The sequence below is a fragment of the Leucopleurus acutus genome (assembly GCF_964270905.1).
Source record: "Leucopleurus acutus genome assembly, chromosome: 7".
Classification (NCBI taxonomy): domain Eukaryota; kingdom Metazoa; phylum Chordata; class Mammalia; order Artiodactyla; family Delphinidae; genus Leucopleurus; species Leucopleurus acutus.
Window position 1 is genome coordinate 24,211,748 of NC_139150.1, and position 23,478 is coordinate 24,235,225.

General features: G+C 38.3%; 1 protein-coding gene across 1 annotated transcript in view; it reads left to right on the forward strand.

The window, feature by feature from the left end:
- The window catches only part of TMEM245 (transmembrane protein 245), a gene marked incomplete at its 5' end in the record, with an annotated part of 100,249 nt that overhangs the window by 72,348 nt on the left and 4,423 nt on the right, over positions 1–23,478 (forward strand). Inside the window, 3 exons of the mRNA XM_082842774.1 lie at positions 9,249–9,349; positions 10,244–10,418; positions 15,192–15,386. Of these exons, the coding sequence (XP_082698900.1) occupies positions 9,249–9,349; positions 10,244–10,418; positions 15,192–15,386 (471 nt within the window). The remainder of the gene's footprint in view (positions 1–9,248; positions 9,350–10,243; positions 10,419–15,191; positions 15,387–23,478) is intronic.

The following is a 23,478-nucleotide window of genomic DNA, read 5'->3' on the forward strand; positions in this document are numbered from 1 at the left end:
CAAATACTTTACCAAAAAGGAAAAATAACTTTCTATCTTCCCAATAGGGTAAAGCTATGGAATCAGCCATATCAAAGGCTGCCATAATCCTCTAGTCAGTGTGACTTAAGCCAAGTCTTACAGAAAAGTATCTAGCTTGTCCATAAAGAACTTCAAGAAAGATACTTCTTTTTCCTGAAGTAACCTTTACTAGCACAGCTGGCCATCCTCTAAATGTCTGTCATTGAGTCATTTTTTTTTTATACCAAATATGCCACCTCCTTTGTTTTAAAGATTATTCTTTAATGTCATGGTTCCTTGGAACTGGTAAGCAGAGCTGTGATTTGTACCTAAGTCCAGCTGATTGAGATCACACATTCTTCTGGTATACCATGATGCCTTCTTCCAGGAGATGGTTGGAACAAAAGATGATGAATTAAATTCGTGGTACTGTTACTCACATGGACACATGAGGCTGGCAGCTAAAAATTTAGTTCTTTGCAGAGAAAGACAAATATCACATGATATCGCTTATACGTAGAATCTAAAAAAAGGATACAAATGAACTTATTTACAAAACAAATAGAAAACAAATATATGGTTACCAAGGCTGGAGGGAGGGTTAAATTAGGAGCTTGGGGTTAATAAAATACACACACTACTGTATGTAAAATAGATAACAAGGGCTTACTGTATAGCACAGGGAACTATACTCAATATCTTATAATAACCTATAATGGAAAAGAATGTAAAAAAGAATATATATATTCATATATATGTATAACTGAATCTTTGTATAACTTTGTTATATATGTATAACTGTACACTTTACACCTGAAACTAACAGAACATTGTAAGTCAACTATATTTCAATAAAACTTTTTAAAAAATTAGGTCTTTGGTTCAGGAAGGAATTTGAGGTTAGAGAGCGTACAGTCGTCTACATAGATATGAGGAAATATATGTCTTTTCACAGGTTAGATTTGCTTTATCTTCTTGGGATTGTACACACTAATTATGTACTATAAGAATAGCCCATGTCTTGGTTCTAACGTATACTCGTACAAAAACCATTCATTTTATCTTATTTTTTAAAATTTGTTTTTAACTTTTTATTTTGTATTGGAGTATAGCCGATTAACAATGCTGTGATAGTTTCAGGTGCAGAGCAAAGGTTAATGTTTTTTTATTGTGGTAAAAGTCACATAGAGGACTTATTTTAATACAGAAAAAAAATTAACAACCAACACTACAATCCTAATTGTTCTCAAAATTGATAGATTTCTGTGAGTCTGAAAAATACGGTACAGACGAGATAACTTGTCATATAGGCTGGGCCATTTTTCTAACCACAGCTATATCAAGTTATATAAATTATAGATTGTAATTCAGGTTGATTTTTAGCAGCCTGAGTGCTTTTTATTTCTTTACTGGGTCAAATTCCAGGCTTAAAATATACAGTCATACATAGATACCTCTGAAGAACTTTCTCATATGTGTAAGATAACAATGAGTTCTAGTTCTACATGCTCCTGTCAGTTTTTTCATTCTTAAGGATTATGTTCAAGATGGAATATGTTTCTTCATGGAGAAAGATTTTAAGAGGGAAAATATTATACAAATGATCATGAAAATATTATCATAATGCCCTGAGACTGAAGTTTAGTGTGTAAATTATCAGTGATGTCGGGTTTTATAAGCATCAGTCATTACTTGTCATCAATGTTGCAGTTAAGTGAATTATTAAACTCATTTTATATGATCCATTAATAAGTTAAAAGTGGAATTGAAATTGGGAGTTAACTGCATGTCCAGACAGTGAAAGTGTCTTTGTTCTTCAAGCTTTGCCTTCTGAAATATGTGGCTACTAGATAATCACTGTCTCATTGAATTTCTGAACCTTAGTTATTTTTCTCCATTCTGAATGAGTATTCTTCTAAACCGAATACATTTGTGATTGGGTTTTCATTTCATGAATTTTTGAGTTAGTGGCATGCATTCGTTACCCCTAAACCATTTTCCTCCCCTTAGAGCATGTTGTGTCCTGAATGTTTGCATCACACCCTTCTTCCCCGATGCTCCATTCTGCTTGCTCTGGTGGAGATATTGCACATTACTAAGTTGCATGTTGTCACGGCCTCAGTGCAATTTAGTGTGTGTGATATTTTCACATGAGTGCATGCACACGGGTAGGGCTCTTGCTTGTGGGATTACAGCTTTTCAGGGCCGGTGGGTGGGAGTCCTAGTGATGAATTTAATGGGAGAATGTGTGTACTGTGAGATTTTCGGTGAACATGCTTCCCTCCAGTTTTGCAGAATTAAAAGTATTTGGGTTAAAAAAAAAAATCAGCGTCGATCATTGAGTAAATCAGTATTTCCAGATTTTACTGGAAATATTAAATATTCATTAGAAAGAAATTCTTGTGGATTGAAGGTTATAAACATTATTTGTTTAAATTAAAATGTATAAGGAAGAGTTTAAAGCTGCAAGAAAATATATTTTCATTTATTTGAAGAGATCTCCTAACGCTGAAATAGAGAGGCAGAATCTCTTATGCATGTTTGGGAAAATTAAAATTAGTAGAGTTCTTAAATAATAACCAAGTCAGTAAATATAATGCCTTTTTAACCTACGTGATTAAAGATCAGTTTAATAAGCTTAAACCTTTGCTTCAAGTTTCCAAGGGAAATGACTTTTAAAAACTTTGTCTTGTATTTAGTTTCTCTTTGTGGTGCTTTAAAAATTGCTAAGTTCATTTTAATGAACTTAGGCTCATAATAGAACTAGTGTTGAGATACAAATGTTTGCTATTTGCGTATGTAATTGAAACAACCTCTTGTTGGTTTTTTTAATTAGCACTAGAGTAAGTATCCATGATCGGTAGGCACTGTCAAAGACACAAAACAACGTGTTAATTAAATAAAAATATTGAATTAGTATTTACTGCTGCCAAGGACTCCACACGATTTAATGTGATGCCATGGTCGTACGCTTGTGTGTGTGATTCACAGTTATTTCCAGTGGGGATGGAAGGCATCTGTGGGAGCAGCTCTCCGTGAGCCCCTCACCAGCACGCTAGGTCCGCGTGCACAGCGTGACCATTCCCCTCTGGAATGGAAATCCAGTGTCAACCAAGTTTCTGTACCTTTTACTGTGGAGCTGGGTCTCTGGGGTGGCTAGTGAATCAGGAAAGGGAGGGGGTTGTAATGAAGGGATCCCTGATTGGTCATTTTATACGCGGGGTCTCTGAACATGCCTGCCCTCTCCACTAGCTCACCTTCTACTTGAGGTGCACTGTGTGGCAGTGAGGGTAGACTACTGTTGTTCCCTGGGGAATGATAGTCTAATAGTCTTCCTGTCTGACCTTTAGAAAGAAAAGAGGGCAGAACCAGTGTAAGGAAATGTCAGGAGTAGGCAGAATTTGATTGTGGACTCTTTACTCTCCTTTTCTTTCTTTTCCCTTAGACTGTGCTTCCTACTTGTTTGTGGTCTAGGGCCCTGTGTACCCTGAGGGCACAGAGCTTCTTGACTATGGTTTTTCATTCTCCCCACCCATGTCCTTGCTTCAAGTCTCACTCCATTAAAAGCAAGTCATCTGATGAAATCCTGAGTTGGCTGGCTAGTTCTCTCTCACTCAGTTTGGAAAAGTAACACAAATACTCTTTCGGTCAGAAATGAGAGGGCGCTGAGAGCAGAAGTAAAAAATTTGTGAAAACAACAGTTTCATCTCAGAGTTTATAAAGGATAAACACAGAGCGCTGGTTAAGAATTAAAATTCTAACCAATCATTTGAAGTCAATTTAGGTCTCTGGTACAGAGGAGTTAGATATGTAGTTGTGTAAACAAGGCAGGGACACACAGACCTTTATGTGTCATAATTATACAAGTATAATTACACTTAGACAAAAAGCTGATTGTGTATCAACTTGGAACTTTTATTCAGAGAGGTATGCTTAGATGAGGCCTAACTGGATGGGATGCGCTATGGCCTGCCTTCAGTAGAGGGGACCCCTGCCTTGTAACAGTCTCCATATGGCACAGGGCAGGGGAACATCTATAGGACTGTCTGACAGTGGAAGGTCTCTGAGTGGGGATGTGGCCTTGTTAGAAAGGGGGAGCCTCCAGCTCAGGGGTTGGTGTCAGTCTCATCTGTTGAGCTAAATCAGGCCTGCTGAGCCAGATTAACTGAGCTACCGAAAGAGGGGAGGAAAAGAGCCTCCTGAGTCTTCTGAATTTGATTCTCCAACTGCTGAGTGCTGGGAAAGCCTGGAGATGTAGTTAGAGAACAACTCTCAGTCTTTAAAGAGTCACTGAAAAGAGGTGTCTTAGAAGGTGGAGCACATGCAGATATTCTTCCACTCAAAAGAAAAGATTGGGACTTCCCTGGTGGTCCAGTGGTAAAGAATCCGCCTTCCAGTGCAGGGGACTCAGGTTCGATCCCTGGTCAGGGAACTAAGATCCCACATGCTGCGGGGCAGCTAAGCTCGTGCGCCACAACTAGTGAGCTCACACGCCTCAACGAGAGAGCCTGCATGCCACAAGCTACAGAGCTCACATGCCCTGGAGCCCGTGTGCCACAACTAGAGAGAGAAAACCCCACACACCACAACTAGAGAGATGCCCGGGCGCCACAACGAAAGATCCCGCATGCCTCAGCCAAGACCCCGTGTTCCACAACTAAGACCCGACGCAGCCAAATAAATAAATTAAATAAATAAATATTAAAAAAAAAAAGATTGAGGTGGATAGTGGAGGAAGACTGTATGCTACATGCATATGAGACTGGTGAACTTGATACCTGATAACAGTAGCTCCAATAATAGCCACTGTTATTGAGCACCAAGTGTGTGTCAGGTCAGTTACTGGGGACTCCAGATGCATTGTCATTTAGCTTTTCATGAGCTGAATTGTTCTTTCTGCCTTACACCTTGAGGAGATGTGGTGTGATGTAGCAGGCAGTAACTTCTGGCTGGGTGTCCATGGACTATAGGTTTTCTCTGAATGGAGAGAGAAAAACAGTTGCTAACGTTTCTTTAAAATGTTAAACAGATACCATATTACCCAGCATCTTCACTCTAAGGCATTTACTGAAAAGCAGTGAAAGCATATGACCAAAACTTGTACTTAAATGTTCATAGCAGCATTATTCACAATAGCCCCAAACTGGAAATAGCCCAAATGCCCATCAGCTGGTGAATGGATAAACAAATTGTCGTATATCCAGATAATGGAATACTACTCAGCAATTTAAAAGGAACAAACTACTGTGTGGATGAACCTCAAAAGCATTGTACTAGGTTAAAGAAACCAAACACCAAAAGCTGTGTAATGACAGTGGGAATGTACTTGACACTACTGAACTGTACACTTAAAAATGGTTAAATAGTAAGTTTCATGTTATGTATATTTTACCACATTTCTTTTCAAAAGGTACGTAATTATGATTCTGTTAGTACAAAATTCTAGAAAAGGCAAAACTGTAGTGACAGAAAGCATATCTAGTGGCTGTCAGAGACCAGGGCTCAGGGAGGGATTCACTATAACAGGGCATGAGGAAACTTTCTGGGAATGATGCTAACGTTCTATATTTTGATTCTGGTGGTAGTTATGCAACTGTATACATTTGTCAAAATCCACGGAATCATATGCTTAAAGTTGATGAGTTTTATTGTTGGTAAATTATAGTTCAATAAAACTTATGTAGAAGAAAGAGAGGAGAAAAAATGGCTAGGAATTTGAAGGAGTTAAAAAATTCTCTTAGTAAATTATTAGAAGATTTTTCTCTGCTTTCTAAAAAACTGTGTGCCAGATCATAAGGTAGGGGAAATATATTGTCTTTACTTCCCTCATTGGGATACATGAAAATGTTTAGTTACTGCGAACAATAGATAGTGCATTTAGGGTCTACAAAATTACTTAAAAGTTGCCTTAGTGAGAATATTACCAACAGTCAATATTCCCAGAGCTAGAAGGAGACTGCTTTCCTACGAGTGGTCCTTTTTGGATTGAGCTTTGCTTACTTGCCACCTAGAGGGGTGATTCAGTTGTGGTATTCCATTGCACTTTTTTTTTTTTTTTTAGAATCAGTTAAGATTTATTGAATTCTTACTATGTCCAAGGTTTATGATAAATATTTTACTTTTTTTTTAACATCTTTATTGGAGTATAATTGCTTTACAATGGTGTGTTAGTTTCTGCTTTATAACAAAGTGAATCAGTTATACATATACATATGTTCCCATATCTCTTCCCTCTTGGCGTCTCCCTCCCTCCCACCCTCCCTATCCCACCCCTCTAGGTGGTCACAAACCACCTAGCTGATCTCCCTGTGCTATACGGCTGCTTCCCACTAGCTATCTATTTTACGTTTGGTAGTGTATATATGTCCATGCCACTCTCTCACTTTGTCACAGCTTATCCTTCCCCCTCCCCATATCCTCAAGTCCATGCTCTAGTAGGTCTGTGTCTTTATTCCCATCTTAACCCTAGGTTCTTCATGACATTTTTTTCCCCTTAGATTCCATATATATGTATTAGCATACAGTATTTGTCTTTCTCTTTCTGACTTACTTCACTCTGTATGACAGACTCTAGGTCTATCCACCTCACTACAAGTAACTCAATTTCATTTCTTTTTATGGCTGAGTAATATTCCATTGTATATATGTGCCACATCTTCTTTATCCATTCATCTGTTGATGGACACTTAGGTTGCTTCCATGTCCTGACTATTGTAAATAGAGCTGCAATGAACATTTTGGTACATGACTCTTTTTGAATTATGGTTTTCTCAGGGTATATGCCCAGTAGTGGTATTGCTGGGTTGTATGGTAGCTCTATTTGTAGTTTTTTAAGGAACCTCCATACTGTTCTCCATAGTGGCTGTATCAATTTACATTCCCACCAACAGTGCAAGAGGGTTCCCTTTTCTCCACACCCTCTCCAGCATTTATTGTTTGTAGATTTTTTGATGATGGCCATTCTGACTGGTGTGAGATGATATCTCATTGTAGTTTTGCTTTGCATTTCTCTAATGATTAGTGATGTTGAGCATCCTTTCATGTGTTTGTTGGCAGTCTGTATGTCTTCTTTGGAGAAATGTCTATTAAGGTCTTCGGCCCATTTTTGGATTGGGTTGTTTGTTTTTTTGTTATTGAGCTTCATGAGCTGCTTGTAAATTTTGGAGGTTAATCCTTTGTCAGTTGCTTCATTTGCAAATATTTTCTCCCATTCTGAGGGTTGTCTTTTGGTCTTGTTTATGGTTTCCTTTGCTGTGCAAAAGCTTTTAAGTTTCATTAGGTCCCATTTGTTTATTTTTGTTTTTATTTCCATTTCTCTAGGAGGTGGGTCAAAAAGGATCTTGCTGTGATTTATGTCATAGAGCGTTCTGCCTATGTTTTCCTCTAAGAGTGTGATAGTGTCTGGCCTTACATTTCCATTGCACTTTGATGTCAACTTATTTTTGGCTTAAAATTTTTAAAACACCATAAGTTTGATCGAAATATCACATCTATATCTTTTCTCACCAGCCCCCCTTCCCCATTCTCGTCAGATTCTGTACTTGTTTTCTTAGACTTTGTTCTCATTAATCTTTCCATGATATTTGATATTATTATTCCCTCATTCTCAAAAGCTTCCTCTCCCTTGCTCTCTGGGAATAGTGTACTCTAGTGATTTTCTTTCTACTAGAGAAATGATTTCATTATCTCTTTGGCTGGTGTATCTTTGTCCTTAGGTCCCTTATGAGAACAGAGCTCATTGCCCCATTCTTTCTAGGCTTGCCCCTTGGGATATCTTACCCTATCCTATGATTATTTGGTGTATCTCAAATTTCTTGTCCCAAGGTCGCTATTAAGTCTTGTCTGTTATTTCCAGCTACCTCCAGGGTATTTATTTTCATCATTCTTTTTCGACTTAACACTGCCCAAACTAAACATGTTCCCTTTTCTTCCATGTCCTCGCCCATTCTGGGGTTCTCCATGACTTTGAGACACTGCCATTCTTTCTCCCTCAGGTTTAAAACCTGAATCTCTCGTGTTCTTTTTTTCTTCCATGTCTTCTCATCAGTTACTGTTCGAATCTTTTATATTTCCTGTGGGCTGTCTCCCTTACTTTAAGTCTTTTGGTATCTCTTTAGCCTGTGTCCTTATTGTTAGAGAGCCTATGGCACTTTTTTCAGTGAAAGCTGCTGGTCAGTATGACAAGGTTTCACAATTTTGAGAGCCACTCTGTCCCCAAATGCATGTCTCAGAACGCTATGAAATGACTGAGTCACTGGATTCCAGAGTTTGACTTACTCTCCCAGTACACCTCTTGGGATGCTTTGGAAAATCTTGGTGTGTCCTTTTGTGTGTACAGTGTTACGTTGCTGCCACCGTCTCTGCTTTTTTCAATCACAAACAGCTTTTCCTTCTCTCATGAGTATATAAGTGTGCGTCCCGTGCACCCCACAGATTCCTGTTTTTTGTAACTTTGTGATACCTTGGGATAACTTAAGATTTGCTGCCTTTGTGCTCTCCCTGAGCAGTTCCTTATTTCTCCTCCTTATACAGTACTACCTTAATCTTCCAACTGAAAAGGAAAAATGAAGTACCTGAGATTGCGTATTTTCATTCCTATTAATCACGGAATATGTGTGTCTGTTTTTACACCTCTTGTATTTTCCTCTCTGATTTTACTTCGGAATTAATAAGATTTTTTGGTAAATTCTCACCCAATGACCTGCATTCTTTGATAGCATTTTTATAAGTTACTTTGTAGGTTGGGTTGCATGGTTTAAGATGTGTGGGAGCATTTTGTTAACGAGAAGAAGGACTGATGAAGTACCGGCTATAGTATTCCTCACTTGCTCTTCCCAAAGAGGGGGACTGGCCACAGCCTGGATGTCTCCAAATTTAACTACATCCTCAGAAATAAGATATTCACACTTATTTTTCTTTCTCCTTATTTTGGTGGTGAGCGATCTGCTTTAGAAGTGAAGAGTTGATGAGCTATTTCAGTGAATAAAGTATTTTAAGGTGTGTTATTTCAGTTATCTTTTCATTAGAGAAATTTAAAGAACAGTTTAGTAAATCTATTTCAAGTTTTCAATACAAGATTTTTATGTTTCTCTGAAATAAAATGAAAAAAGCATTCTCAGGCCATTGGAAAAATTGAAGCTATTATCAGATTTGGATAAAGTAGCCAGAAGCCTAGGAATATTGATTTTTCTGAATCACAGTATGATACTGTGTTTATTTTCTTTCCCTTTTATCTTTGGACGTTCTAGAGGGGTGTTTGATGCTTCCCTCAAAATGGCTGGCTTCTACGGATTATACACCTGGCTGACTCATACTATATTTGGCATCAATATTGTCTTCATACCATCAGGTAACAACTGTATCATAACTTCTGCTGTCCTCTATTTAAGGAACATTAAGTCATTTTACATATACTGTCAGCTTCCTTAAATTTAAAATGCTAAATTTTGAGATCTAATCTAGTCCAGATTAGGAGCAGAAATATGATCTGGAATGTTTATTTATTGCTGTATCCCCAGTAGTTAAAACAATACCCAGCACATAGGAAGCACTGCATAAATAACAAATACTTATTTCTTAATTGATCATACTGTTCTGGAAAGGAATGAGTGTAAAGTAAGGTCCTTCAGTTAGCAGAGTTATTTTTGGTGTTTTTATTGAAATTACACTTCATTTTTATTAGAAAGAAGCAAGGTAAAGAATATATGTTCTTATCCGAGATTTAGAAACTAATTTCTGATTTGGCTTTGGAATCAGTACAAATATTTGACCAGTGCTCTATAGTTATATCATAGGACTGTACAGTTGTCCTTTGGTATCCCTGAGGGTATGGTTTCAGGACCCCCTGAGGGTACCAAATTCTGCGGATGCTCAGGTCCTTTGGCCCTCTGTATTTGCAGGTTCCACATCTGAGGATATGGAGGGCCACCTGCATACGTATTAACTAACCATTGATTGAGAATAACAACTGTGGGACACTAAAATTTTGTTGCTTAAGAACAGATTCATGAAGTAAACACACACTTCAGAAAGATTTTCATGATCCAGTTTGAAGATCTTGGACCTCATTCAACTAGCAGATTCAGTTAAACAGGGCATATCATTCCCCTAAAATTTGAGTTTGTATTTGTTTAACTTGTTCTGGTGGAAATTTTTAAGTAGTAGGAGCTAGTGATTAGATTCTGCTGTCTTGTTATTGCTTTGCTGATGATAAGTTGCTTTTTCTTCTTTTAATCTTTATTAGCTTTAGCAGCAATCCTTGGAGCAGTGCCGTTTCTAGGCACATATTGGGCAGCAGTACCTGCAGTTCTAGACCTGTGGCTTACACAAGGCTTAGGATGCAAAGCCATCTTACTGTTGGTTTTTCATCTCTTGCCGACATACTTTGTAGATACTGCCATCTATTCTGATATATCAGGGTAAGTATTCCACAGAACTTCTGAAGTTGGTGATGAATCATATCCAGGAATTTCTTTGGCCTTTTTTAAGAAGATTTTATTTTTTTCCTTTTGGGCATGGGAGAAAGGACTGGTGGTAGGGTTTTCAGTGAAGTAATCTTTTGTGATCCCACTGATATAATCAAAGTTTAATTTAATTAATATCATTTGCAAGGTATGCTATTTTGTTATAAGTTTTATTTACAATACATGAGACTAAAAATTGTGAATAATCCTCTGGTTTAGTGACATTTAACCTAGGAAAAAAGAATTACTGTACATACTTCAAAATAAAAATATTTTAAGTACAATAACAAGTTAGTAGTTATTTTCAGAACTTCTTTGCTTTCAGAGAAACACATTATTAGGTTCTAAGTTTGAGGATTTCCACGTAAAATGAAACCTCATCAAGTTCGTATCTGACAAGCAGTGCTTTCTTACTTTATATATTATAGTATGGTTCTATGATGAATGCAGATTAAATTTAAGGCAGAAGCCAAACTTTGGCAATGTAATAAATATCTGTTTTTGTAGGTTTTGATGTCTCTTAGAAATTGCATTCAGTAAATCAAGCTGATTCTCATTTAGTCACGTATCCAGATTAACATTGCTTATTACAATCTAGGATGTGACAAATATTGAATTTTATTTAGCTACTCAAATTCAGAATATGGCCCACTGAAACTATCATAATAGTTAATATTTTAAATTTTCTTTAAGTAAAACTCATCACAATAAGCGTAGACAGGGTCTAAGTTTACAGGAAGAGGACCCTTCAGTTAATTTGAAATTATGAAGAGACCAGTCATATGCTACCTTGTTTTCTCTCTAGTAAGTTAAAATAGAAAATAAATGATATAGAACAACTAAGAAGCCCCAAAGTTCCAGAGCAACAAGAAACAAGCAACTCCATAAGCAAGCCTTAGGGGAACTTTTTTGCCTAAAACTTAAAGATAACAGGAGAACTTCATAGTGAGCTTAACTAACATTTAATAGTTGAAATTTAAACCATAAGAGTAGTTACATGATTTATAGTTAAGTGTTTTCATTTCTTTAAACTTTGCTGTAAATTTTATATCAGGGTTTTTAGCTAGAATTTAAGACTTAGATATAGTTCTATCTTAATAAGAAAGTAACGCCTTATTTAACCAACATCATTAGGAAATGAAAAATTTTACGTAACTTGCTTTATTTTATTTTGTAATAAATTAAGCTTTTATTTAAAAGCTCCCACACTTTTTTTTTTTAAGCTTTAAGCATTTTTGATAAAAATTTTCCTTAAATGTATTGTTTAGGGAAAATGCTTGCTTACATAGTGTAACATGGAATATTGCCCTAAATCCTTTTTGGAATGAAGAAGACAAATAAATTACAAATATAATTTATTGGTTTCCTGAAGACTAGCTCACCTTAAATGTTACTGAATTGTAATACAGTACAGGATATCCTTCCAAGGTATTTAGTTATTTTCCCTTCACTAAATTGTTCTAATCATCTGTGTTTAGAAACTAGAAACAAACAAAATATACCTTATTTCTAAGTCCGTCTTATGTCAGTGGTCATATGTTATTATCAGTGTGCTGTGCTGCTGTAATCTACAGGTATGCCTCATTTTATTGTACTTCACTTTATTGCGCTTCGCAGATACTGCTTTTTTTTTTTTTTTTAAACAAATTGAAGGTTTGTGGCAACACTGTGTTGACCAAGTCTATTGACACCATTTTTCCAACAGCATTTGCTCACTTTGTGTCTCTGTGTCATTTTGGTAATTCTTGCAATACTTCAGACTTTTTTATTATGTTTTTTATGATGATCTGTGATCAGTGATCTTTGATGTTACTATTGTAATTGTATTGGGGTGCTATGAACTACACCCATATAAGATGGCAGACAATTGATAAATGTCGTATGTGTTTTGACTGCTCCACCAACCAGCCGTTCCCTTATCTTCTCCCTCTCCTTGGGTCTCCCTAGTCCTTGAGATACAGCAATATTGAAATAAGGCCAATTAATACCCTTACAGTGGCCTCTAGGTGTTCAAGTGAAAGGAAGAGACAGACATCTCTCACTTAAATCAAAGGCTAGAAATGATTAAACTTAGTGAAGAAGGTATGTTGAAAGCTAGGCCTCTTGAGTCAGTTAGCCAAGTTGTGAATGTAAAGAACAAGTTCTTGAAGGAAGTGAAAAGTGCTATTCCAGTGAACACACACATGGTAAGAAAGCAAAGCAGCCTTTTCGCTGATACGGAGAAAGCTTTGGTATTCTGGATGGAAGATCAGACCAGCCACAACATTCCCTTAAGCCAGAGCCTAATCTGGAGAAAGACCCTAACTCTTCTCAACCCTGTGAAGGCTGTGAGGGGTGAGGAAGCTGCAGAAGAAACGTTTGAAGCTAGCAGAGGTTGGTTCGTAAGGTTTAAGGAAAGAAGCTGTCTCCAGAACATAAAAGTGCAAGGTAAAGCAGCAAGTGCTGATGTAGAAGCTGCAGCAAGTTATCCAGAAGGTCTAGCTAAAGAGAAATAATGAAAGTGGCTACATTAAACAGACTTTCAATGTAGACGAAACAACTTTCTCTTGGAAAAAGATGCCACCTAGGACTTTCAACGCCTGGCTTCAAAGCTTGAAAGGACAGGCTGGCTCTATTGCTAGGGGCTAATGCAGCTGGTGACTTTAAATTGAAGCCAGTGCTCATTTACCATTCCAAAAATCCCAGGGCCCTTAAGAATTGTGCTAAATCTACTCTGCCTGTGCTCGAGAAATGAAACAACAAAACCTCGATAACAGCACATCTATTTGCAACATGGTTTACTGAATATCTTAAGCCTACTCTTGAGACCTACTGGTCAGAAAAAAATGATTCCTTTCAAAATACTTTGGCTTGGGCTTCCCTGGTGGCGCAGTGGTTGGGGGTCCGCCTGCCGATGCGGGGGACGCGGGTTTGTGCCCTGGTCCGGGAGGATCCCACATGCTGCGGAGTGGCTGGGCCCGTGAGCCATGGCCACTGGGCCTGCGCATCCGGAGCCTGTGCTCCGCAACGGGAGAGGCCACGGCAGTGAGAGGCCCGCGTACCGCAAAAAACAAAAACAAAAACAAAACAAAACAAAAAAATACTTTGGCTTATTTGACAATGTACCCAGTCACCCAAGACCTCTGATAGAGATGTGCAATGAGGTTAATGTTGTTTTCATGCCTGTAATACAACATCCATTCTGCAGCCTGTGGTTCAAGGAGTAATTTCAACTTTCAAGTCTTATTATGTAAGACTTTACCCAGATCCTCTGATGGATCTGGGTAGAGTCAATTGAAAACCTTCTGGAAAGCATTCAGCATTCTAGACGCCATTAAGAACACTCGTATTTCATGGGAAGAGGTCAAAATATCAACATTAACAGAAGTTTGGAAGAAGTTGATTCCAACCCTCATGGATAACTTTGAGGGGTTCAAGACTTCAGTGGAAGAAGTAACTGCAGATGTGGTGGAAATAGCAAGAGAACTAGATTTAGAAGTGGAGTCTGAAGATGTAACTGAATTACTGCAATCTCATGATAAAACTTTAATTTTCCAAGAAAGTGGCTTCTTGTGATGAGATCTACTTCTGGTAAAGATGCTGTGAAGATGGTTGAAATGGCAACAAAGGATCTAGTGTATTACATAAACTTGGTTGATAAAGCAGAAGCAGGGTTTGAAAGGATTAACTCCCATATTGAAAGAAGTTCTGTGGTGGGTAAAATGCTCTCAAACAGCATTGCGTGCTACAGAAAAATCATCTATGAAAGGAAGAGTCAGTGGATGCAGCAAAACTTCATTGTTGTCTTGTTTTGAGAAATTGCCACAGCTGCCCCTGCCGTCAGCAACCAATCACGCTGATCAGTCAGCAGCCGTCACTATCGAGACAAGACTCGCCACTAGCAAAAAGATTACAATTTGCTGAAGGTTTACACGATAGTTAGCATTTTTACCAATCAGGTATTTTTAAATTAACGTATGTATATTTTTTTAGACGTAATGCTATTGTATACTTAAAAGACTACAGTACAGTGTGGACATAATTTTTATATACTCTGGGAAACCAGAAATTTCATGTGACTCACTTTATTGTGAGATTTGGCTTTATTATGGTGGTCTGGAACCAAACCTGCAGTATCTCTGAGGTCTGCCTGTGTCTTATTTCATTCCAGTTATGTCAGTGACACTGTGATAAGCTGGAAGACAGTTATGACTCTCCTATGAAATAAAAATCTTGGGCTTTTTATCAAATATTTTCCTCATGAGGCCTTTTATCACTACCTGTGTTAAAATCTGTGTTTTAGGAGGTTGCCAGAAGTCTAACTTATGAATAACAGGGATGTCATTGTATTGTTATCATCTTTATAAAAAAAAGCATAATTAGTTGAACTACACACTTAATTGTGCCCACTCAATTTTTCTAGATGGAGGTAAACCTAACAGGTAGATTATATAACGAGTCCTAAGCTGACATTAACCCACCTCAGACAGCCCTGTAATGGTACCTGTTAACATTGCTGACTTCACTCCTTCAGTTGCTGGACCTATAAAAAGGCAAACGTCACACATGTAGGCAAGAAAATTTTTGCATCTTGTTATCTGCATTGAGGTAATCTGAAGAAAGCTGATAATGCAATCAAAAGGCAGGTGTATTACAGAATGAACATTGTGTTAGAGAATGTATTTCCGACTTACTCCAAGGTTTATGTTTGTTAAAAGTCATGAGTAATCTGTGTGCTCTTTATTCCAGAGGTGGCCATCCTTACTTGACAGGCTTGGCAGTGGCTGGTGGAGCGTACTACCTGGGCCTGGAAGGAGCAATCATTGGGCCCATACTTCTCTGCATACTTGTGGTCGCTTCCAATATCTATAGTGCTATGTTAATGAGTCCCACGAATTCAGTACCCACACCAAACCAGACCCCGTGGCCTGTTCAGACTCAGCGGTGAGTTACAGCAGAATGATCATAAACTGTGTATGAAATTGAACTAACCTGTCTTATTATTTTCCACCTGCATACAGTCTGTTAGGATACAGAGTATTTCAGTTCCTCTGCTCTACTAAAGATTGAAGACACTAAGTAAATAGAAATCATTTGTGTGTAGACTTTTGGGTTTCACATATCAGGAACATTTAAAAACCGATTGGGTCAGAATTGTTAATGTCATGAAAAACCAAAAATAAATAAATTTTAAAAGACCCTTTTGAGACAGTGGTATACTAGATTGAAGGAGACTTAGGAAATAGGACAACCAAATGCAGTGCATGGGTCCATGACAGGATCCTGGATTGGGGAATGGAGAGGATCTATAAAGAACATCTCTGAAGCAGTTAGAGAAATTGATTATGGACCATATGTGAAATAATATTATATTGATATTAAATTTCTTAGGTCTGACAGTGATACTTCGGTTATGTAGCAGAATATCCTTTAGGGATGAGATGTCAAACTGAGAGGGAGAAAATGACTGTAGCAAAATGTTCACAACTGGTGAATCTAGATGAAGGACAGACATATGGCTGTTAATTGTACTATTTCAATTTTTCTGTAGGTTTATTTATATACTATTTAATTTGTATATATTTATTTATATACTGTAGTATTCCAGTGTGTGGATATACCACAATTTATTTATTCATTGTAGTATTGATGGACATTTGGGTAGTGTCCAGTTTAGGACTGTTATGAATCAGGCTGCTATGAACTTTCTGGTACATGGCTTTTGGTGAACATGAGTACTTACTTCAGGTGCGTATATAGCAGCAGAGGAATGGCTGGGACTACATCTGGTTTAACTTTAGTGGATACTTGCAAAACAGTTTTTCTATGTGGCTGTACCAGAAATTACATTTTAACAACAGAAAAGTAAGAAGGACTTTTAATGAAAAACTAAGTCTCAGAATACAGGATTTTAACTTTCCAGAGACCATACTGCATTGCCCTTGTTATTTTCAGTTGGAAAAGCATTTTTTTGTTGCCTATTCTAGTGTAATTAAGGAGTCATTAACAAGTTGATTCTGAAAATGTATTTAGTGAAACTATATTTTTATTTGAAATTCTTCTAAAATGTTCTGCTTATTTCATTTTAAGTGCTGTATTTTGTGAAGAAAGACATAGTCCTTTAACCCAAAACAAGTAGAATAACGTTTCTGAGTTAGAGCTAGTCGGTCAAAGGGCCATCTTAGTTAATTCTAGGCACTTATTTGATGGCAGTGAAATATCAGTTTCCTGAAGAAGAATGAAAAGAAGAGATACTTAGAGGTTTTAACAAAGACGTCACCAGTTTGGGGGTGGTTACACTATGATATCCTTTCCTGCCTTTGCTCTTAAAGGCAGGTACTGGGTTCCTGAGAAGTCAGTGGACAGTTACTTGAAAGCAGTAGAGAGCATTTGCTGAGTGGATACCGTATTCCTTGGGCTCACGAAACAAGAAGTAAAAAGAAAATTGGTTGATTGATATTTTGCTGTTATTTTAGAAAAAGACTTCTGATGATTCCAGGTTGGTAGAGCAAGAGTTAGTTTCTAAGGTGAAACAAAAGAAGCTAATATGAATCCTTCTAGAGGCGAGTAACCCCTTTCCCCTGGTCCCCTTCTGAGGGCAGAATGTTGTTAATTAAGTGGTATGGGGGTTTGAAAAAATAATGTAAGGACCAATATAGCTGTAATCTTTTTCCTTCGAAGTTATGGATGTATATAATTTAAAAGAGTCAAAAATTTCTGTAAAGCTTGTGAAAAAGAGCAGTCCTTTGCCTTCTCCCTGCCCCTTCCTTTCCTCTCTAAGAGGAACCACTTTCGACTCTATCTGATATTTACCTCCATATCTTGAAATTGTGTTTATTTCTTGATTTTTTTCATGTATTGGCACTGTTTACTTCCCATTTGGAAAGTGAGAAATTATCTCTTTTACTAACCATCCGCCCGATATTACTAAACTGTGATATTGGTTAGATCAGTATTCAGTGTTTACATTATTATGGCTCTGTAAATTACATTCATATTTAAGCCTTCTTGTATATTGTCTATAGTTCCTTACCTATACAACATTTTGCTTTCCTTTGTGTTATAAAGATACCGTTTTTTATTTGCTTTGTTTTCTGTGAACTTATAATTAGTCCAATGCCAGGCTTTGCACCAGGTATTTACCTCTCCTCTCACTCAGCATACTGAGTTGCGTCTGGTTTGCTGTAAGTGTTATCTTCCTGAAGAACTCGCTCCTGGATTGTTCTGATCTGCTCCAGCAGAGTTGTACAGCTGTCACCCTGGGGATTCCCTCAGCTCTCCCCTCTGTTGGAATCCTTATTTCCCATATGATTTCCCAATATTGTTTTCTTTCTTGATTTATTCCTGCTTTTTGTTGGAGCACATCCTCCTGTAGATTTTTGGGAAAGAATGCATGGGAGGTAAATTTGGGGGACGATACATGTCTGAAAAGGCTTCTAAAGTCATACTTACTCAATAGTTTGCCTGGGTAGAGAATTCTATGTTTAAAATTTTTTCCCTTTAGAACTTTATTTCTTCATTGTTTTCTAGCTTTCACGGTTGTTAAAATTCTGAAGCCTTTCTGGTTCCTGATTCTTTGTAATTTAACTGTTTGAAAACCTATAGGATCTTTTTTGTTGTTTTTAATCTACTTTGTTGTTGTTGTTCCAATTGGCACTTGTATCAAGTGCCTTTGTGACCTTTAAAACTGGAAATTTATGTTCTGTGCTTCTGAAATTTTTCTTCAGTTATTTTATTAATGATTTCCTTCTCTCCCTTTTATTTTGGTGCTGACCCGCATACACTGTTCATATCAATTTTTAACCTTTTCTCTGATGTTCTTCTGGTTCTGTCTTTTTGGCTCCCATTTTCTGGGTGATTTCTCCAACTTTATCTTCTAACACCTTCTTAGAGGTCTCCATTTCTGCTGTCATATTTTTGGGGGGGGTCTGGTTTATTGAGGTATTATTTGTATAAATAAAATTTATCTTTTTTGGCATATAGGTCTGTGTTACTTTTCTGTGATACATAACAAATTTCCACTAACTTAGTGGCTTAAAGCAACATACATTTATATTAAAGTCCATGAGTCAGGAGTACAGGCATAATTCAGCTGGGTCTTCTACTTAGGATCTGCCAAGGCTGTGGTCAAGATGTAAGCTTGGGCTGGGATTTCATCTGCAGATTGGGGAGCCCTCTTCCAAGCTTGCCTGTTGTTGGCAGAATTCCTTTGCTTGCAGTTGTAGAACTGAGGCTTGTAGTTTCTAGAGGCTGCCCCTTTCCATAGGCATTTCATTAACGTGATGCTTGCTTCTTCAAGGCCAGCAGGAGAGTATTTTTCTGACTTCTGTCTCTGACTGCTAAGACCCTTTCGTAAAGGGCTCACCTGATTAGACCTAGCCCACTGAACATATTGCCATTTTGATTAAAGTCAATTGCTTAGGGACCTTGATTACATCTGTAATATCCCTTCACCTTCACCATATTAACACAACATAATCACAATAGCAGGTGTCGGATATTTTTGACTCCTGGCTTATGTTAAGAGTGAACTACTCAGGATCTGTGGGTTGGTTGCTATGTGTACATTATGGTATTATTACCTGTGGGTTGGTTATGATATTACCATAATATAATCTGCCAGGACCATTGTCTTGTGCAACCCTTGATGTCAGTGCTTTTTGGTTTCCCTTTGGGGCTGCTAAATTCCTCAGAGAAAGATCTTTTAATCTCCTGCCCAGAGTTTGACAGCTTGGTCTTACTGCTTTTTAAATACACTTTAAAGCAGCCCTTCTGTGTTTAGTCCCACCTTCAACCCCACTTCCAAAGTTACTTGATATCGCCAATTCCTGAGCCTTATGGGCAATTTTGCTAAATAACTCCTGGCTTAGGATTCAGCTTTTTAGGTTATGCTGGGTCATAGCAGTTGTTCATCTCCTTTCCATCTTCTAAAAATTTGTTGCTCTTAACCTCTTATGTTCTTTTTTTCTCCTCTTTTTTCAGGTAGGTTTATGCCTTTAAAAAAACACTTTTTACTGGCATTCTAGTGGGGTTTTGAGAAGGCCTGAAGGAACTATGTGTTCAACACAGCACTTTCTAGTAGAAAGTCTAAATGACCTCTTAAATAGTAACAAACAACCACCACTGATATTTATTGGGACTCAGCATGCCAAGTTCTGTGATAAAACTTTACCTGTGTTGTCTTATTTTACTTAATCTGTCCAATGTTTTCATGTGAGGTTAGGAAAGATTGTTTTCCATATTTTATAAATGAAGAAATCAGGGCTTAGAGAGGTTAACTTGCCTCTAGTCACATAGTAATAAGCAGGTGAGCTGGTGTGTTACAACTAAAGATCTTTCTTTTCCTTAATCATCTCCCCCCTCCACCCCCCACAAGATAAAACATTCTCCTCTGTTTCCTTCCTCAGTAGATGTTACCCTCTAATTATATGTGCCAGTGTGAGGTCATCCTTATGACTTTCCATCTCCTCAGTAACCATCTATACCAAGTCCTATCAGTTTTATCTCAAATCTGTCCTTTCCCCTTTTTCCCCAGTTCCACCTGCCCTGAGCCCAGCTGTTAGGTTTCTCACCGGGACTGCTGCAGGCATCTCAGTCTCCCAGCCGGTCTCTCAGTGTCCACTCTTACTGTCCTCCAGTCCCTTTTCCATACTGCAGCGGATGTTTTCTTTTCAGAATGGAGGCAGATCTGGTTGTGCTTACCAAAACTGGCCTCCCATTGTTCTTACAAGGAAGATCAAAATCCTTCCAAGGCCCTGCATGATCTACCTGTGTCTGCTTCACGAATTCTGAAACACTTTCCCCTGTCTGAGCTGCAGCCACATTGGCTTTGTGTCAGGGCCTCAGTGACACCAGCTCCATTCAAACTCTAGGACTTCAAGCACGCTGCTTTCTCTGTCTGGACACTCTCCCCCTCCCCCATCTTTCCTTGCCTAGTTAACTCCTAATCATTGTTCAGATCGCAACTCAAGTGTCAGTTCATGGGAGCAGCTTTCCCTACCCCCAAGATTAAGTTACATCCTTCTGCTAGTTTAATGCTCTTACAGATAGCACCTTGTACCTTTCCTTTCTCCTACGACTTTCACTTATACACTTGATTCTTTGTCTTTTCCCGCTTGACTGTGGTTGCTCTTACTGCGGGGTCATGTCCATGTTAGTTACTGGTGTATCCACCGCACCTGTCAACCTTGGAAAGTGCTCTCTTCCTAGTTGAAGGAATGAATGGGCTGTGAGGGAATAGTCTCTACAGAGGCATGAGCTGTGGAAGGGTTTGGCTTGTCTTAGGGACTCTCAGTGTGAGAATGGAGGGTGGATTGTTCATTCCATTAGGCAGATATACTTTCTGATTGCAGATGGAGGCACTGGTGGCTGAGAAGACCCATTTGCACGGCTATTTCTATGTACTGCCATGTATCTTCGGATGGATGAATGACTGTCCACCTAAGGAAAGATGAAGGAGGGTGGACCCTTTTTCTCTGCTTCTCACTGTTGATCGTGGTGGTTGCACTATTTCACAAGGGTGAATGTCGCAGACACAGCACAACTTTGGGCTCCCAACTATTTTGGCCTTGATTCAATAATCAGAACCTATTGCTTCCCCTGTTCTCTATTAACACTGGGGCTGTTTGGGAGGTGTGGGGAAGAATCAAAACACCCCGCAGTCACACATTTTCAAGTACTTTCTTGATTTTTGGACAGGATAATCAGACTCGATTTGATGTACTTATTTCACTCCTACCAAAAACTGAGCAGCAATCTCTGAATGTTAAAGCTCAGAAAAACCTGTAAGGAGAAGGTAAGGGCATGTCGCAGGAACTCCTGTGGGAACGCTCTTACCTGTATTCAAGTTTTCCTTTGCCCTCTGTCATACCTTGTTATGACCGGAGGTGACAGCTGGAATGTGGCCCTTTAGGAACTCAGCTTTATCTTTTTCTAGGATAGAGTAATTAGTAACTCATTGCTGTTTTTAGAAGCATTATCTTAACCTGACTGTGATTATCTTTCATGATTTAATACCCAAAGTTCAATCAAAGTTCAGTATTTTTTCATAAAAGAAATTACAAATGGTCCCCAACTTAAGAAGGTTTAACTTATGACTTTTTCAACTTTGTGATGCTGTGAAAGTGATACACATTCAGTAGAAACTGTACTTAAACTTTGAATGTTGGTTTTTTCCTGGGCTAGTGATATGTGGTACGATACTCTCTCTCGTGATGCTGGGCAGCGGCAGCCCGCAGCTCCTAATCAGCCACACAATCAGGTAAAGAAACAACTGATAGGCCTACAATCATGCAGTACCCAGACAGCCGTTCTGTTCTTCACTTTCAGTGCAGCATTCAGTAAATTACGTGAGATATTCAACACTTTATTATAAAACTGGCTTTGTGTTAGATGATTTTGCCCAACTGTAGGCTAATGTAAGTGTTCTGAGCATGTTTAAGGTAGGCTTGGCTAAGCTATGATGTTTCTTAGGTTAAGTGTATTAAATGCTTTTTGACTTAGGATATTTTCAACTTACAGTGGGTTTATTGGGATGTAATATGATGGTCAAGAAAGTCAAGAAAGATCAGTATTTGGCAGTTAAGCTACGGTGTAACACATCCTACTTTTTATAGAGCAAGGAGTTATTTTTGTCTTTGCAAAATAAGATATGAAGATGTTCTCCAAAAAACAGTCACCACTCCTCCAGATCTTTACATTAACCTTAAGGATTTCAGTTGGAGTGTATTCCCCATCATTCCAGTTTAGGAAAATGAGGGAAAAAAGAGAACTGGAGATGGGAAGAGAGCTGTACTCTACTCCCCCTCCTTTGACACTGTCACTTAAAAACTTTCCTGAATCTGTTCATTCCTCTGTCTTCCCAATGGTGTTGACCCAATGCCAGGATTTCTTCAACATCCTCTTCACTGGTCCCTGCCTCTAGTCTTACTTCCCTCCCATCTTGTTCTCTGGTTTTTCTGGAGCATAACTGTTAAATGCCTCTGCTGCTTAAAATTCCCATGGTGGCTTCCCATGGCCTTCAAGGTGAAGTTGAAACTTTAAATTGGCCCATCAGACCTTTCGTGCCTTCTGTCTACCTCAGCAGACTCATCTCTCTCTGTTGCCTGCCTTACGTTTTCTTTTCTAGCCATATTGAACTTGTTTAGTTTCCTGGAATCAGTGAGATCTTTGCACATGTTTTCCCCTCTGTAAAGAAAACTACCCCCTTTCTAGCCAAGTCCAGTATCATAACCTTTACTTAAAGTACTCTTCTTTGGAGAAGCATTACTAGAACTCTCTAGACTAGATAAGGTGTCCCTGCTATGTATTCCCATAGCATCTTCCACTTATCCTAACTTAATACCTATTATATAAATGTGTGTTTGTCTTTCCACTAATTGGTAAGCTTTCTGAAGGTAGGAACTATGTCTAACTCGTTTACAGCTGTGTTACCATTCCTGGCACGGTGTTTGGCAAATAGAAAGTGCTCAATGAAAATCTGATGAATTAATAGATTAGTGAAACCAAGAACAGATCAGATTAAAAGATTTTTGCAGTATAACTGTGAGGCCTATAAAAAGAGGAGGGGCCATGGTAAACCCCAGCCTTAGAACTTTATTCCAAATTTTTGGAAGGGAAGGAATGTACATAATAGTGATGACATGTGCTCTGTCACAAGATATGCGGGTGAGGGTCTAGGAAATACACACTTGCTATCCTGAGCCAACGAAAGTAAGTTAAACATCCACAATTTACTCTGCTTCTCTGGGAGGCTGGGAGTCAACAACTCTTGAGTTGTTAAATCAAAAGATTTAAACATTCACATAAATGGATTTTTTAAAATCTCATTGAAACTTTAGGGGAAGCACATCCCAAAATATTTCCAAGGAGCAGAGATTGTAAATGAGAAATCACACCGCACAATCTCCATTGCTCTTAAAGGAACTATAAAATGTTAACAGCAGTCCTCTGTCCCCCCCAGTCTCATGTGGCCCCATTGTGCATTGCTTGTTCTTGAGAAATTCTACCACTATGGTTCAATTCTTGAGAAATTCTA